The 17,559-nt window shown below is 46.8% G+C and overlaps 1 protein-coding gene across 10 annotated transcripts in view; it reads left to right on the forward strand.

Moving 5' to 3' along the window:
* CALN1 (calneuron 1) overlaps positions 1–15,486 on the forward strand; it is a 522,356-nt gene extending 506,870 nt beyond the window's left edge. For 9 of the 10 annotated variants that reach the window (XM_035718174.2, XM_035718173.2, XM_025425741.3 and 6 more), the window contains 2 exons: positions 3,290–3,446; positions 15,109–15,486. In XM_035718174.2, the coding sequence (XP_035574067.1) occupies positions 3,290–3,446; positions 15,109–15,236 (285 nt within the window). In that variant the 3' untranslated portion in view covers positions 15,237–15,486. Of the gene's footprint in view, positions 1–3,289; positions 3,447–15,108 lie in introns of those variants that run through there. The other variant, XM_035718178.2, reaches the window with a different exon arrangement.
* The last annotated feature ends 2,073 nt before the right edge of the window (positions 15,487–17,559 follow it).

Raw genomic sequence — 17,559 nt, forward strand, 5'->3', positions numbered from 1 at the left:
TAGAATCTCATGATATACATTAAATCTGGGTGTGGCTTGGGGTACCTGGGTGGCTCAGTCGGTTAAGCCTCTGCCTTCAGCTCAGGTCATGATCTCAGGGTCCTGGGATCGAGCCCCATGTGGGGCTCCCTGCTCAGCATGGAGTCTGTTTCTCCTTCTGCCCCTCCACCCCAGTCATGCTATATGTGTGTGTGTGTGTGTGTGTGTGTGTGTGTCTCAATCTTAAATAAACTAATCTTTAAAAAAATGTGGGTATGGCTCCTCCTGAACTGGAGACATATAAACTGAAAAAACGAATCCCCCTACTCTCCCCTTCTTGTTCCCCACCCCCATCACAATACACACACTCAACATATAAGAAGGGAACAGATTGAGGCTAACCACCCGAAAAAATCCCATCCAGAAAGACAAAAAATGAAGACACATCACCGTCAAAGGCTTGGCGCAATTCTGAAATCTTGTTAAACAGACTTCGGGGTGAGGAATCTTCCTTGATCAGACCCTAAGTTTTGCTTCCTGAAACTGCTCTTGAGTCCATACATGATTTCAAGCATGGCTCCCAGCTTCACCATCTCGGAGATCCATCCTTTGCACTAGTTGCCCAGTACTCATCTGATGAGGGTTCTGGAAAATATGCCTTGCTTGGGGCCTGTGTAGCTTATTCTCCTAATGGCTTGTGGCCATAAAAGGTTGGAAGCCCAAAGATCATTTTAAGTTTTGAATAGTCACCGAGTCTTTTAATTCTAGGCTGTTGGCTCTTGCCCAGTACAGCTCTCTCAAAAACTTAGTCATTTTTAAAATCTATTTGATTTCAATTGTCTGTTGCTAATAGCCACATCCACAATTATTTTGAGACATAACTCTCTCTAAACTTAATAACCAGCTTCCTTGGAGAGTCACTTAACATATTCAGAGGTTTTAATAAGCAACGCTTAGATTTGTTTTGTTATTTATAGCATTTCTGGGTTTTATCTCTTTCTAGTTGAAAATGAGAAACAATTGCTTCTTTCCATTCTGTAAGACCAGGAATTTTTGAGTTGTCTCTATTCTTGGCTTGCAAACCAACAAATTCTTTCCTGAACTCATCTCGCTTTTTTTTCTCTTTTTAAAAAATTGCCAGATAATTTACATATAACATTACATTAGCTTTATACGTATAAGAATGATTGTATATATTGCAAAATGACCATCACAAAAATGTTAATTAACATCCATCCTCACACATAATTACACACTTTTTGCCTTCTAATGAGAACCTTTAGGACCTACTGTCTTAGTTTCAAATATGCAATACAGTGTTATTAACTGTAGTCACCATGCTGTATGTTAGATCCCCAGAACTTATTTATTTTATAACTGAAAGTGTCTACCTTTTGACCCTCTTCAGTCATTTCACCCACCATCCACCCCCCGCCCAAATCTGGCAACCAGCAATCTTTGAGTTCAGGGTTTTGTTTGTTTGGTTGCTTGTTTTTAGATTCCATATATAAGTGAAATCATATAATATTTGTCTTTCTTCGTGTTATTTCTTTCACTCTGAACTCACCTCTTTCTTGTGGCACCCTGTCAGATACAACCAGTTGAAACCATGCTGTTCCCCAAACTTACTACCTAAAGCCACAAGCTCATTCAATATGTACCTGTCCTTTTAGTCATCAGAGGCAATAACTTACCAAATGTTGTGCTTCTGCATAGCATTCATGGGTTTTTATCTTTCCAGCCTCTGATAACATTTTTCTCATTTCTCACCACTTGGTCCTGGACCATCAGATTTTAGAATGTTTGTTTTGGTAGCCTCACTTCTGTGTATTAATTTTTGTGCTATTGACTTAAACCAAGTTAGGAAACAAGCCCAAAATCTCTAATGGCTGATAACAGATGGCATTTCTTATTCACATTACTTATCCTTTATCAGGTATCTGCAGATCTTCTCCACTTTATCCTTACTCTGGGGCCCAGACAGAAGGAACAGCCCCCATGTGAGGCATGCTGTCGTCACAGCAGAGGGGAAAAAGCACATGCTGGAATCGCCTAGTCGCCCTTAAAGCTTTTATTTTATTTTATTTTATTTTAAATTTATTTATGATAGTCACAGAAGGAGAGAGAGAGAGAGAGAGAGAGGCAGAGACACAGGCAGAGGGAGAAGCAGGCTCCATGCACCGGGAGCCCGACGTGGGACTCGATCCCGGGTCTCCAGGATCACGCCCTGGGCCAAAGGCAGGCGCCAAACCGCTGCGCCGCCCAGGGATCCCCCTTAAAGCTTTTCATTGGATGTGGTATATGTGACTTCTACTCACATTCATTGGCAAAGAAAGTGATATGACCAAATTTGATAGAAATGGAGTGGGAGAGTATAGTCCTCTTCCTAGGACAAGAGGAACATACCTGGGGATGCTACACCTGCCCTTTAGCTTCTCTTCCTCATAAACATGGCATTGAACTTGCATTTTATCTTGTTAGAACAAGGTACATATTTTCTTTAAAGATTTATCTATTTATTTTAGAGAGAGAGTGGAGGGGGGAGCAGAGTGAGAGAGAGAAGCAGACTCTGTGCTAAGCAGGAAGCCCAATGCAGGGCTTGATCTCATGACCCTGAGATCACGACCTGAGCGGAAACCGAGAGTCAGATGCTCAATCGACTGAGCCACCCAGGAGCCCCAAACAAGATACATATTTAAAGCAATATGGGGGAGCACCTGGGTGGCTCAGCAGTTGAGCGTCTGCCTTTTGGCCCAGGGCGTGATCCCAGTCCTGGGATCGAGTCCCACATCGAGCTCTCTGCGGGGAGCTTGCTTCTCCCTCTGCCTATGTCTCTGCCTCTCTCTCTCTCTCTCTCTTTGTGTCTTACATGAATAAATTAATAAAATATCTTTTAAAAAATAAAGCAAGATGGGAATGGCTGGCTCCTTGGGAGATATATCATCTTTAGAGACATGTGCATTGTCTGAAGTATGACACAACTCCAAAGGACGTGAGGTGCACAGGGTGTGCAGAGGGGACAGCAGATAGCTGGATGAGTAGGAAGCCAAACTAGCAGGTGGCATTTTTTCCTCCAGGACTCTCAATTGAAGAGGCTATGTTGCACTCACTGTATTCCCATAAGTCCCTCCAAGTTCACAAGTATGCATGGAGCTGAACATGGTAGAAAACCCGCTCACCTGCTACCCAGGAAAGCTGAGAGAAGCTTCGGCAGACCAACTTCGGGGCGTTAGGGCTTGTTGGTCATGCCCCAAGCTGGGTTCTCACCCCTGTGTGCCCGAGACCTTCTCACTCCTCTCTGTCCCCACAGTTCGACATGCAGAGGATAACTCTGGAGGAGTTGAAGCACATTCTCTACCACGCCTTCCGGGACCACTTAACAATGAAGGACATTGAGAACATCATCATCAATGAGGAGGAGAGCCTGCAGGAGACGTCGGAGAACTGTCAAACAGAGTTTGAGGGAGGTAGGTACCCATGCTCCTGCTTCTTACCTGCTTGGGGCTCAGCCCACACCACCACATCTACCACTGATGGAAAATGTGTTTACAGTCAGGGCTGCAGTACCTTGGACTGGAGCCAAGAATCCAAGACTGACGTTACCAGATCCTTCTGCAAAGATGCAGCAGGTTATTAATTTTGTTCCTTTTTTTCCCCAAATTCTGCATTTTGGCAGGACGCCTAGTGACCCTGTGTTTCCTCCAGTGATTCTCTGAGGTCTGTGATTAGATGTGCCATTTGTTATGTTTGCCTTTTCTTGCTGGGGGCCCCACAGAGTGCTACAAACAGCCTGTTTATGCTGACAGCAAATGTGGATTGAGTCCAGTGGCTGCATGACCTTGGCCACCAGGGGTGCCTTCTCGGGGGGCGTATCCCTACCCAGAAGCATCAGGATAATTACATCGACTTCTCAGGACCAGAAATGGCTTACCTCTGTGCTCTCCTCCCTGAAGGTGCTGTTCAGAAAGAGCCCCATTCATGAAAGGACTCTCATGACCTTAACATGGAGTTTCAGAAGAAATAAGGTTGCCTTGGGGCCAAAATATAGACCCATGAGAAGCCCTTTTTGGGGGGGCTCAGGAAAGAAAACTTAAGAAGAAAAAAACCTTCCTACCTAATTTACTAATTAGTAGAAAGTTCCAGGAAAACTAACTGATTGAATCCCTCCTTCCAACTTTGAAAACCAGAATTGCTTTAGCAACTCTGATGCAAAGAAAAAAAAATTGAAATTACATTAAAGCAGGCTATCAGGCTACCTGCAATTCTTAACTCGTTCGGTGCTGAGATTTCTTAAAGGGAGCAAACTATTATTTCTATTCTTTCTTTCTGAACACTAAACAAATCCATGTACACAGTCGGTAAGCTGTCAAATGGCCACCAGAATGGCATTCGGCTGCCTGGTCTTGGAGTTGCCGCATTGGAGCTGGCCGAGCACTGTGGCCAAGAGTCTTCTCTGGGTGAAGTCAGTCTAGGCAGCCACAGTGGTTCCTTCAGACCTGGCCTCCCGTGGGTCCTGCCTGGATGCACCATGTGCAGGATCAAAAGCCATGACAAGAGAAAACAGGAGGAGATGCTTCTACTCAGAGGTGATAAATGAAATTAATCCAAGCCAGGGAAATAGGAGTGGTGGACGGGAATGGGGGTAAACCTGACAGCAATGCCCCTTCTAAAGACATCCAAATTTAAATTTTTTGAAAATGCTATGAATGGCAAGCATGAGCCAGTGGTGGTCCAGAGGCCACCTTGGTCAGCCCCCACGAGACACCCAAGCTGCAGCATGAATGGCTGTATTTGGAGTTGGAGCCACACAGGAGCAGAATGGGCACCACCAAGGCCATTTGCAGCGGGACAGGCCTGGAGACTGGGTGGGTACAGGGGGGCGGGGAGAGGCAGAGATGGGACAAGAATGTGGGTACGTTCTCCTCGGCGTCCCCAGTCTCGTTCCTCCCTGATGGCAGACTGTGAGTTCAAGCAGTGGAAGCATCTGGGCCTCCAACCCCCCACTGTCAGCGACACTCTTGAAGTGGGTGGGAAGAGTATTTCTGGGCGTTTTGTTTTCCACAAGAGCCTTTGTTTATGGATCACTGTTTTGTGCAGAGAAATGTCACAAGTCTTAGTAATTTGGGAAAGGTCAGACTGCAAGGGGAAATAATCTGAACTCTAAGCAATGCCTTTTTATTATTCAAAAGCTCATACATTAATAAACTAAGGGACTGAGAAAGAGATTTCCAAATAGAAATCTTACCGAGTCTGCTTTAATTGATTCAGATGAATAACATCGGCAACAGCTACCATGGGGGGGGGGGGGTAACTGGTAACTTCCAGTCACTCTACTAAATGCTTTAAACTTTGTGGTCTTATTTAGTAAGAGAATCATTGCTTTATGATCAGTAAGTACATTGATCTTTTGAATGACTTCTGCAACTTTGATTACATAATCCGTCTTGCTTGTTTTTCATGTCAGAGAGCTGTCCTTTGTGTCTTGTATTTTAAATATCATGTCAGTGCTGTTTGGCTCCAAACACAACCTCATTGCCTTGTGTTCAGGTTTCAGATTTTTCCAATTTTGGATGGGATCGAAGTCACGGGTGGATATATGCCCATAGCCATCTCCTGTTTAAGGGGATTCCCTGATTGTATTTTTGGACAGAGTTGTCTAGGGAGAGATGCCACACAAGCACTGAGCTCCTCCCTGGTGCCCTTGGACTCGAAGAGTCCATTTGAGACTCAGTGGCTGAGCTTCACCTCTTCCCTTCCCACCCAGGGAGCTCTTCCCTCCTGCTCTTGTTAAAACTTTGCTGCGGCAAAACAAACAAACAAACAAACAAACAAACAAAAGAAAACAACTTTGCTGCAGCAAGCGTGTACCCATGCTGGTTAGCTCACCACGAAAGCCGGGAGATCCATGGGGATTGGGAGTCTTGCCCTCCTTATGTCAGAGGAAGGAATCTATGAAAAAGAAAAAACCTAAAAGTGCAGGTCTCTGCCTTAAAAGGTGAAAGGGCACATCGTCTCTAAGTCTCTAAGCAAGGAAGGAGGAAGTGGTCAATGAAGCTGATGGTGTTTGGTGGGTGAGGGGGGGGAACTAACAGCAATGTTTGGGTCAAGACGGAGATTCGGGAGTGCAGCACAGCTTTGGAAGTGCTGATTTGTGCAAGCCGTGTGACACGAGCCAGTTAGGCATTAGCAGGAGGGCTTCCACATGCCACCAGCATCGTTTTACATGAGTGATTATACTTTTCACTCTTAATGAATTTTGAGTCTGAGACTTGTACGAAGATGCTCTGGTTCTGTCCACGGAGTCAGGACATACACATCATTCCTTCTAATGAATGGAAACATAAAGGAGAAATAGGCTAGGAGTCCAAGGGGTATGGCCTCGTGATGGGTAATGGAAGAGGTTTGTTTTTCTTTTTCTCCTTTTAATTTTCCTTTTGGCTTGATTTTGTTGTCTTTATTTGTTTGATTTTTAAGTCAACACAAAACACAGATATACACGGGCATGCACACACATACAAACACACACATTATTCACACCTGGCTTCTGGATGAGAAGTTACTCGGATTAAATCAGGCACCTGACCAGGTGTCACCCACCGTGCTGGGTGCTCTGGGCATGAGGACATTGAACCTCACTGAATTCAGGGACTCTCTGACATAACCCACTAGTCTGTCACCTATATGGCCCTGATCCAGTGGGAATACCCAACTAAAAGTATTGACTTTCAGGGGATCTCTGGGTGGCTCAGCGGTTTAGTGCCTGCCTTTGGCCCAAGGTGTGATCCTGGAGTCCTGGAATCGAGTCCCACATCAGGCTCCCTGCATGGAGCCTGCTTCTCCCTCTGCTTCTCCCTCTTGTGATTGAATCATCTATTTGCTCGTCACTGGCTCCTTATTAAGGGTTCACATAGAACATTATACTATATATTAAGTTTGATTTATTGCTTCCAGTATGTTTACTGCTTAATTCATACTGATACAGTCCAGGAGGTAAAAGGACAGGGGAACACTTCCCAGCATGCCAGCCAGGTGCTGGTCTTCTGTTAACATATTCAACTGACCTGTCAGCACATCCCGGGAGATAATTTCTGTGGCCCCACTGGTACAGATGAGGGAAATGAGGCTCAGCAGAGTGCTGTCCCTTGTCCAAAATCAAGTGCCAGGTAAGGATTTGAACCTGGGGCTCTCTGACAAAGCCCTGTCCTGGCCTCTTCATTTGTCCTTTGGCCAGACGTAGGTGTTTCAGATTCCTTACAGAATGACATCCCATCATTACTCATTTTTCATTTCATCACCAGTGAAATCATATTATATTTGGAAGTTGAGTAGAAGCGCAGCAAGTCTGTGTGTGAGCCCTTTCAAGACACATCCCCCAAATGTTGTCCCTAAATGGAATACCAGCTGTCAGATTTTTCTAGACATTCTGACAACACGCACAGCTGAAGGAAGTAAAGCAAAATCATCAACAGGGGAATAAATAGTTTCTCTGAAAGGCATGGCAAAGCTGCTCTGCACCATTCAGTGATGGGAGGATGGACAAATGAAATAAAGTCCAAGGAGGTGACACAGGCCAGGTAGCCCCAAGGCATCATTGTGTGGATGTGTGTGTTTCGTTCCCAGCCCTGTGTAGACTAGATATGTGACCCTGGGCTAGTTATTATTTTTTAAAAGATTTATTTATTTATTTGAGGGAGAAAAAAAACAATAAAGAGAGAGAGAGAGAGAGAGAAAGTGAGGGGAGGGGCTGAGGGAGAGGGAGATAATCCCAACCTTGCTGAGTGCAGAGTCCAATGTGGGGCTCAGTCTCATGACCCTGAGATCATGACCTGAGTGAAAACAAAGAGTTGGAAGCTCAACCAACTGAGCTACCCAGGCGCCCTGGCCCTGGGTGAGTTATTTAAAAACTCTCTGGGTCTTCTTTTCTTCATCTGTCCAATGCAAAGATTGAACAATGACAGTCACATCCAGATTCAACAATTTCTGGGCTCTCTGGAAGGTCAGGAAGAATTTGCAGCCAAATCCAAGGTCGCCTGCTCAGCCATTCCTGCTGAAGTTGCAGTATTCCTATCAGGATGTCAAATGCACACCCAGATGGGAAGCCTTGCCCCATCACCTGGCCGTGCACATTGGGTATTTCAGGCCCATCCAAATGAAAAGGGCATAATATGTCATCTCTACCATCTGCTCCTGGTTTGCCTGGTGCTTTGACTTTCCTTAAATAAAACCTGTCCTCCTTGGGTAGAGGTAAGAGGTTAAGGTGTAGCTGAGGTCCATGGCAGGTGGTGAGACAGGAGACAGTTTTCAAAAAGATTTGGGGCTTCAGAAAGGAAGAGATTTGTCTTCTATTTGGGAATCCTTTCCAGCAATCCTGTAGGAAAATTTTCTGGAGCCATGAGTGAGGAGAGATGAGAATCTGAGACACAGGTCAGAAGGCTGGAGACTGTTTTTGAGTCTTCACCTGGCGGTGAAGAACTCCAGCTCTGCACTCTGGACAGGCCTGGCTCAAAATCCTGCTTCACCATGTATTAGGTCACTTGCCTGAGACACTGAAATAGATATTAGGAGCCTAATGTTCTTCATCCGTGAAATAGGAATCATATAATGACCTCATGTGGTTATTAGGAGGGTTAAGTGAGGCAACACATGGGAATATTTTGTGTACTGCTTAATACAATAGTAAGCACTCAACGCAAACAAAGAAACAAACAAATTAGCTGGTCCCTAACCCCAGTTCTGTTTTGTTTGTTTGTTTGTTTGTTTGTTTGTTTGTTTTCCTGGAGACAAGCAAGTACCCACTGCTAGCTAAAATGCCACATCTTTGAAGGATGGACAGGGATCAAATCGGCAGGGTTTGAACATTCTTCCTGACACATTCATGCCTAGAGTACAGTCATCGCCAACACTGGACTTACTAAAAATACTGGTCAAGACTCTTGGTTTCAAGTAAAAGAAACTTGACCCAGACCCCCTTAAACTAAAAAGCACTGCCTCAAATAATATAAGAACTCAAAGGGATGAACTCTGGCTGACCTGGACCTAAGGAGTTCTGGTGAGATTCTCCCCTTCTCACCCCCTGGTCTCGCACAGTCTCATTTCCAATCTCTCATCCTTCTTTCTTCTCCATCAGTTTCATTCCCGGGCAAGCTGGCTCTCCCCAAAGTGACAGGATTCCCTCCTCGAAGGCTCCTCTCCATTCCAAGAAGGGGCTGCTATCAATCGTGCATGGCCCACGTGCCTAGCCCCAAACCAAACCAAGAGCTTGGCACACTCTACTTGGCCAGTCTGGTTTGCTGCAGTGGGAAAGGTGAAACGCTGGATTGAGAGGTCCACCAGGTGGACAGGGACAGATCCCCAGACCAAAAGATGAATTTTGTTCCGAGAAGAGGAAAGGACAAAACAACACCTGCTCCATAGTGGAAGCCTCAAAGTAAGACACAGCTGTCTGATGGCCAGAAACTGGAGATGATTTTGTGGTAGAGGAGGAGCCAGCTCCCACCCCCAGAATGAGAGGTGGCCCCTCTTCCTCTTAAAGGGCATCATAAAACATACCAGCCTCCCTGCTGTCTCCTCAGAGGCCACCTTGTCCATCTTGTCTTCAGGTCTTAACTGGGGTACCTGAGCATTCCTGACGAATAAAAAAATCTCTTTCAGAAGCTCTTAACTAGTTCCACTTCAGGCTATGGAAATAATTCAGTTTCATAAAATCATAAAATGTTAGACCTGGAAGGATCACAGAGCAATAATAGCGCCCACACCTGGTAGTTCTGGCTCATTGTGAGAATCACCTAAAATGGGTTTTATATTGTTTTGTTTTTAAACATTCCTGAGCCCCAAGTGCCTGCTGCCAGAAATATCAATTACCTAGCTCTGTGTTGGTGCAATTAATCAGAATTGTCATGATTCTGGTTTGCCTCATTGGGGAGCCAGTGCCTGCAGACCTGCAGCCCCATTTCTAAGAGAAGCCAGAGGGATTGTGAACTCCATATATCCAGGGTCATCCAGCTAGTCAGTGGCAAAACTGTACAGACCCCTGTCTCCAGGAGAAAATCCAAGAGTCACTGCCTGTCATTTGCCAAATGGAGCAGTGTGAATCTCTGTTAAAATGAGAAAGCTAAAGGAGGGATCTGCTGCTAGAGCTCACAAACCCAGGTCCTGTCACAGCAGCCAAGAGCCTGCAGGTGCTCAGGACTTGCTAACAAGCTTTCAAGAAGACTCGAGACCCCACTTCTGTGTGTCCTCCTGTGTCAGCGTCCCTCAACTCACATTTTATCCCCATGTACTTTCAGGGCTCCTAATCTGTCAACCACTAGCCTAGAAAGGAGTTCAAGGCCTGATGGGAAGGTAGACATAAAAAGGATTGCCAGCAGCATGATGCATTCTTGCCATTTGCAGTGTTCAGTTTTAGGTTCCTCAAAAAGAGTTACCATATGACCCAGAAATTTGACTCCTAGATCTGTACCCAAGAGAGCCAAAAACATGTCCACACAAAAAGTTGAATAAGAGTGTTATAGCAGCATTACCCATAGTAGCCAAAAATTGGACATAACTCCAATGTCCATCTGCTGGTGAGCGGATAAACAAAATGTGACACAAAAAGGAATAAAGTACAAATGCATGCTACAGCATGCATGGGCCTGGCTAAGTGAAAGAAGTAAGGCACAAAAGGCTGCATGCCCTGTAATATATTTGCAATACCCAGGCTAGATATATCCACAGAGACAGAAAGTAGATTAGTGAGTGACAGGGGCTGGGGAGGTGGGAATGAAGCATGACATCTAATGTGAGTGGGATCCCTCTTTTTACAGTGATGAAAACATTCTGGAATTAGGTAGTGGTGATGCTTTCACAACCTTGCAAATGTACTAAATGCCATTGGATTGTACACCCTAGAAGGGTGAATGTCCTGGTATGGGAATGCCATCTCAATTACAATTAAATATATACTGGGAGTTAGAGAATCCAAAAATGTAAAAGGACCAAGCTCTTTGAGAGCAACAAAGGAGAAGCCTAGAAGCCTCCTAGGAAAGTAGTTTGGGGTGGGCCCAAAAGAAATGAGAGGCAGGGTCAGCAGGCACCCATAGCAGAAGGAACTGGCACCAGGTCTTGGGTAGCAACGCAGAGTCTTGTGTGGGGATGAGCTGCTTGCCTGAAACAGGGGTTGATGGCAGAGAGGCACGGTGGTTGAGGAGCAGAGGTAGGAAAGGGTAGGAGGTGGTCTGTGGTCCTCCCTAGTGAGCTCAGGAGCTGGATGGAATGCACTTCTCCAGCAAGATCTTTGCAGAAAGGTTGCAGGCACTAGTGGTGCATACTAAGTGCCACCGTACGAAGATGCGACTCACTGCAGCCTGGAATGAATTAATGAGGGAAGGAATCACAGCAAAGTCTGGGAGCACTGCTTGGATATGCATTCCCATGCTGGAGGCTACAGGGAACAGGAGAAAAATGAGCAGACCTTTCCTCCAGCCCTGAAGGGAAAGGAGGAAGTCTTGCATTTCTTTAGCAATTCACAGTTGGACATAGCCTTCATTTTTTTTTATTAGCTCATTCATCTTTGAGATAATTCTTGACATTGGCAGAACAGTTATCACTAGCTCCTTTTACCGAGAGAAAAACTGAGGCTCAGAATTCACTCACTTGCCCGGAGCTGCTCCTAAGTGTGGTTAATAGAAACCCTAAGCCGGACCCCACAGTTCATCCTGGGCTGACCTGTAGTCTTGCAGGGGAAGCAAAGCCTAGCAAAGAAAGTAAATAAAACCCCAAAACTATAACACAGTGCAAATATATGATAGCCAAAGACAGACCTTAAATTACTATCAACAAACACATTAATTCGTGCCGGGTTGCACTCTGTCGACCACATCAGGTATTTGAATGCATTTTCTTTGGATCTTGCAAATGCTGAGCTTTCTATTGCTGAGCAAAAGATCAAAGAGATAGAAGTTTTGAACCTGGTTATTAGAATCAGACCTGGCTCACGCTCCACCTCTGCCACTTGCCAAATGAACTTGGACTCCAGTTCTCCAAGCCGTGGCCTATTACGTGACGGTCACACACCCTGCTCTCCAGGGCAGATGCTGTGTAATTTTGCGCATGCCAGGCCTGCTCTGGCGGTGTTCAATAAGCAAAGGGGAGTTTATAAAAGGTTTACAAGAGAGAACTGGCATTTACTGGGCACAAACGATACCGCAGTACCTTCGTCTATCCTTAATCTTCACAACAAGATAGGTTTTACTAGTCCCATTTCATAGATGAGCGAACTGTTTGAGGCTGGGGCAAATTCGCTGGCCCAAGGTCACACAGCCAAGATGTGGAGCAGCCATGACTCAGACTTGGCTCTGGCTCTGGGGTCGTTACTTTTGTACCCTGCTGCACAATTGGTGACAACTTGAGAACCGGATGTCAAAGGACTCTCATCAGGGCATGTTGAGTATTGCAGACTCAAACAATGACGTGTGTCAGAGCTCCCGAGGAACGAGTTAGAAGCGCCACTCTGCTTGCAGGACTTTGGTCTGGGTTCAGATTTGCAGGGCCTCAAGTATAAACTATTAGGTCTCCAGGCCTTTCCTCCTTCCCTATCTCTCCCTTCCTACTGCTTTGAAGGATTTTCAGATCAAAGATGCAGCCACTCTCCTGGGGGATAATCCTGTTGCCCATAACCTTGTTTTCCGAGTGTCCTTCACAAAGAAGAGCTTCAGCCAAAAATTTCTCCCTCAGCGTAATCACACAATTTTTCTTGGCCTTCGCCAGCCCTCAGGACAGAAAGGTAGATGACTGCCTTCAGAAGCATTTTTATGCTGAGGAGCTGCCCAGAATAAATTAGCCAGACCTCAGAAAGTGTTAGATACGCTACTTCCGCATCTTCATTTTATTTTCTGCTAGGGTCCTTATCCTTCTGAAACACCACCTCCCCTTTTCCTTGCTGAGCGCTGGCACGTTTTTACATTTGCTCACTCCTGGGGGCAGGGGAAGGCACAACTCTGCACCAAGGAAATTTTCTTCCTCCAGGTAAGGATTTGTAAGATTCTAAGACTGAGACATGATCAGCAAGTGGAGAACTGAGCCAAAAATACTCCCAATCACCCAAGAGAAGCAAAAGCCCAGAAGATCCAGGATTAAAGATAATAAGACAGCACCTAAGAGATGGTGGCAGAAATAACCAACGAGCATTGGTGACGGAGAGCTGTGCCAGGGAGCCCTGGATCTCTGTGAAATGTGGCTTGCTGGAGAAACCCTCATGGTTGATATAATTTTTAGAGACCCCTGGACGACTCCCTGAGACCCCTTCTCTCAGGGAATGCTCTGTTTGTCCTTGGAACATCCCAGGCCTCCTACTTCTTCCTTATTATTTCCAGGGACTTCAGAGGAGCCACTGATTGTCAAAGGGAAGACATACCTGAAATTGAACCATTTTTAGGTTCTTTAAAGGCATGTGGCCCCTACCTTGACCTTGCTCTTTTGCCAGTCTTCTTTCCTCACAGAGAGAGACTGCAAGTAATATGAAGGGATATTGTATTTCTTTATCCCCCTTCGATGATCTGGCCTAAAGAAAAACCACTCTCCTCAGCTGGAAGTTTGCAAAGATAGAAGGACCCCTTTTCAAAATGAAGAGTAATCTGAAAATGTTCTTCTGTCCTGGTACTGGGTTTCTTAACGTCTGAATCTAAAGAACCATCTTTCCCAGTGCCTCCCACCCTGTGTCCCTAACACACACACACACACACACACACACACACACCCCTGTCAGGTCCCCCAGCAACTCAAACTTCATCAGATTCTTTACTCCCCACCGTCCTAATGAATCAAAAACTCTGGGGCTGGGGCCCCACAATTCCCTAATCACTTGGAGAACTTACCAATTCATGAATTCCTGGCCTCCACACCCAGAGATTTTGATTCGGTAATTCTGCAGTGGGACCCAAGATTTTACATTTACATCAAACTCTGAGATGGTGCTGCTGCTGCTGGTCCAGTGAGTAGCTCTGGTGTGCACAGCTTCCCACCTGCCTCCAGGGCACAGATTTCTTCCATATGTTAAGTGGCAAATTGTGTGCAAAAATCACGGATGGACAGACAGATGGGAAAGGGGAATGTGTAGACTAATAGAAGAAAAAGCGAGAAAAGAAGTTCTGGCATGGGAAGCAATGCCTGGAAAAGAGACCTGTTCATCCTCAGCACACTTTATCAAAGCTTTTCTTTCTGATTTCCATTTCCCTGTATCTGGTCTGTATTACTTTCCTACTGATTCAGATCTACACTAATGGCTCCTCAAGGGCTTTCTAAAAATGATGGTACAAGACCTAGCCCAACAAAAAGGATTAAGAGAACACAACCCTAGGATCCAAGGTCAGACCCCGGGTGCAACAGGGCACGGGGGCAGGGACACCCTGCCTCTGAAAAGTCTGGCAGGGTTTTGTGCCTCTCTCCATGCTTCACATTGGTCCTGTCCACAGAGCATGTGGTCTCCACTTCTCAGATTTCACCAGAATCCCCTAGTAAATGTAGATCACTAGCCTCATCCCTGGAATTCCTGATTCAGTAGATTGGGCATGGGGTCTGGCCTGAGCACCTGCATTTTTATTAAGTCCCAGTGATGCAGATGCTGCTTGCCTAGGGACCCCAGTCCAGAACCACTGGTATGCACAGCCAAAATAATACCAGAAGGCATTTAGTCATTTTCACCAGCAGCCACAAGAAGAGATCTGGGAGGGTAAGTTGCTTCCCGCTGGGTGGGGATAAGTAGGGAAGCATCAGAACCTCGCTGTGTCAGCAAGAGCTATCTCAGAAATGGGAGCCCGGTGTTCTGCAGGAAGGGACACAGTGATGCCTGGATGATGCCTTTTGTGAAACCCTGAAATGTTCCATATTTCTCACTCAGAAAGTCACTGTAGGTCTACTGGGCCTGGAAGTTTGTACCTTCCTCTGAACATCTCATCTCTCATGGTTTTTGTTATAGAAGCTTTACTGTTTCGAACCATTTGCCAGAAGAGGTGCTGTCCGGCCTCTGAGAATGGTCCCAGAGATGCTTGTCCATGTGACCGCTCTTTGGCCTATGAACTGGGCTGGTGGAGGAGGAGATCAGCCTGTCTCACTGTGTCATTTCTCTCTTCTTCCTCCCCCCCCCCACCCCAGTGCATTCCCAGAAACAGAACAGACAGACCTGCGTCCGCAAGAGCCTCATCTGCGCCTTCGCCATGGCCTTCATCATAAGCGTCATGCTGATCGCGGCCAACCAGATCCTTCGGAGTGGCATGGAGTAGCAGCCTCCCCCCATCGCACTGCGTCCCGGCTCACCGCGCATGTGCATGCCCTGCGGGCAGACTCTGTTCCTCCACGAAAGCGGGTATGGATGATGCAGACATGGCACAGTTCAGTGAAGCGCCCAAGGCTGCGGGGCAACAGGTGTTGCGAATCCACTTCATCTCCTTGGCAGGGACACAAAAGGGCTGTCTTAAATGCTTTAATGGTTTTGTTTCCTAATGCAATAAAATAGCCAGGAGTTCCCAGTGACTGCATCATTCACCCCTAGGAACTCTGAAGAGAGACTTCATTTTCATCTCGGAATATTCCAGTGGCCATCCAGGTTGGTGGTGTCAGAGAGCAAGAGAGAGCCATCGACATGCAGTCATCTCCATGCCCCATTCTGTCAACCCAGGGGTCAGCTGAAGACTCCCCGCTGAGGAAACCCTCAGTTCCAAGAAGCTGACTTCTGGGTTGCCATGGAAGAGGGGGCTATCCATCCCATCCCACCCTGGCTTCCTTCCTCCACCCAGTGGAGCACCCCCCCCCCAAGGCGTGAGGGGAAAGCCATCGAACGGGGTGCAGTGCCTGGCAGTCTGCAGGTTGCACCCCTTGCTTCCGTTCTTACTGCCTTTTCTACAGGACTCTGGGCAGAGTTGGGGAGCTCTCAGTTTCCGTCGGCACTTGGCTTTCTGTTCCTAGAGCCCATCGCGCACCAGCATTTTGGAATCTGCAGAGAGCCTTTCTCCCAGCTTTGCCACCTGTGCTGCCATTAGTGGAGAAAAAAAAAAAAAAAAAGAAGCATAATCGTGGGCATCTCTATAACCTAGACAGTAGACAGACGTAGACATTGGGCTTCTTCATGTGTGATGTCATTCTTTCCTAACCGCTTACTCCTGATAGAAGCTTGTCCTCTGACATGCATCCCTGCCTCTCTGGGGTGGGCCAGGTAGTTTCGGGGGGTGGGTGCCGGAAGGCACTGAGACCAGTGGGGAGGGGGTGTTGCAGCCCACACCCCAACTGCCAGGAGTCCTGGGACCTGAACCCACCTCCATGCCCGAAGACCCCTATAATTCAGGTCCTTGAGCATCCTACCTTCTTTTCATCTTAAAATTTGCTTTGTTAGTCTTCCCCAGATGAAAAGAGAAGTACCACCCAGAGTGATCTTTCGATCAAACTATTGTATTTTACATAACCTCTTCCAGCACCCAGATTCTACAACTGACTCCTATTCATGAGGAAACAAAATATGCGAATCAGCTTAGCCAACACAACAGGTGACTCGCTCCTGCCTGCAGAATACCTGTGCTGGGGAAGGGGCCGGAGTCCGGGGGTCCGTGTTCAACGCCATTTCAAGTCTGTAATTTCCCGACTTCTCCCAATTGCCGTATCGGCCACCACTGTTGATTCAAGCTTGCATAGTCTGATTCGCCGATAATGTTTCGATGTGATGTTTTCCTTTGTACTTTTCAAACTCGGGTCTTTATTTCTGTAGTAGGATTGTTCTGCCCCTCTTTCTCCCCATTGCATCCTTGAAGCTACATGCTCCCTCTCCCCCTTTCTTCCACTATTGAGAAGCCACAATCTTTCTTCTCTAGGTTTTGCAGTGAGGACAGGTATGTGTCCCCTCCCCGTGCCCCAGAGTCCCTCCCGCTGAGTTTTGTCCCTTCCTGCCTTCTCTGACTTGGCCTTTTAGGGTCTTTTTCCGCCTCACCGCTGCAAGCACTTCAGGCAACAGCCAGCGGGCAGCTGTAGAAACTTCCTCACTGTGGGAGACTGCAAATATTCATGATGAGCACAAGTAGAACTAGGGTTTGAGCCATATTACAGAGGATGGAGCAGGTGTGAGCTCCCAGGAGCCTGGGGGTTGAGGGTCCCGCTGGGGAAATGCCTGGAGTCCCGTACATCCAGGCCAAGGAAGGCAGCAGCCTGCCTGTCCCTCTCACCCACCCTGCCCTGCACATCTGCCTCTTCTCTCTCTCCCCCTGCCCAACTCACCATGGTCCTCAGGATTGGTTTCCAGAACCAGGACAGGTCCAAACACAGAGCACTAACACTTCAAACAACTTCGTCATTAGTTTTTGCCCAAAGCAGCTTACCTTCCCTCCCCCTCAACTGGACTTGGACAAGAAGGACCGCCTGAGCCACTATACCATGTCCTCCGGGGGGCGGGGTGTACAAAGCGGATTGAATAGAGACCCCAGGGGATGATTCCTAAAGGAGCCTGCCCCATGAGAGGGGATTGCGATGCTTCTTCAAGGCTGGCTCTGCAAGTTCTTCCACTTCTCACCGGAGAGCAGAGAACGGGGTCCCCAAACGATGTGAGGCTTAGAAGAGATTGTA

The sequence above is a fragment of the Canis lupus genome, chromosome 6 (assembly GCF_003254725.2).
Source record: "Canis lupus dingo isolate Sandy chromosome 6, ASM325472v2, whole genome shotgun sequence".
Taxonomy (NCBI): Eukaryota; Metazoa; Chordata; class Mammalia; order Carnivora; family Canidae; genus Canis; species Canis lupus.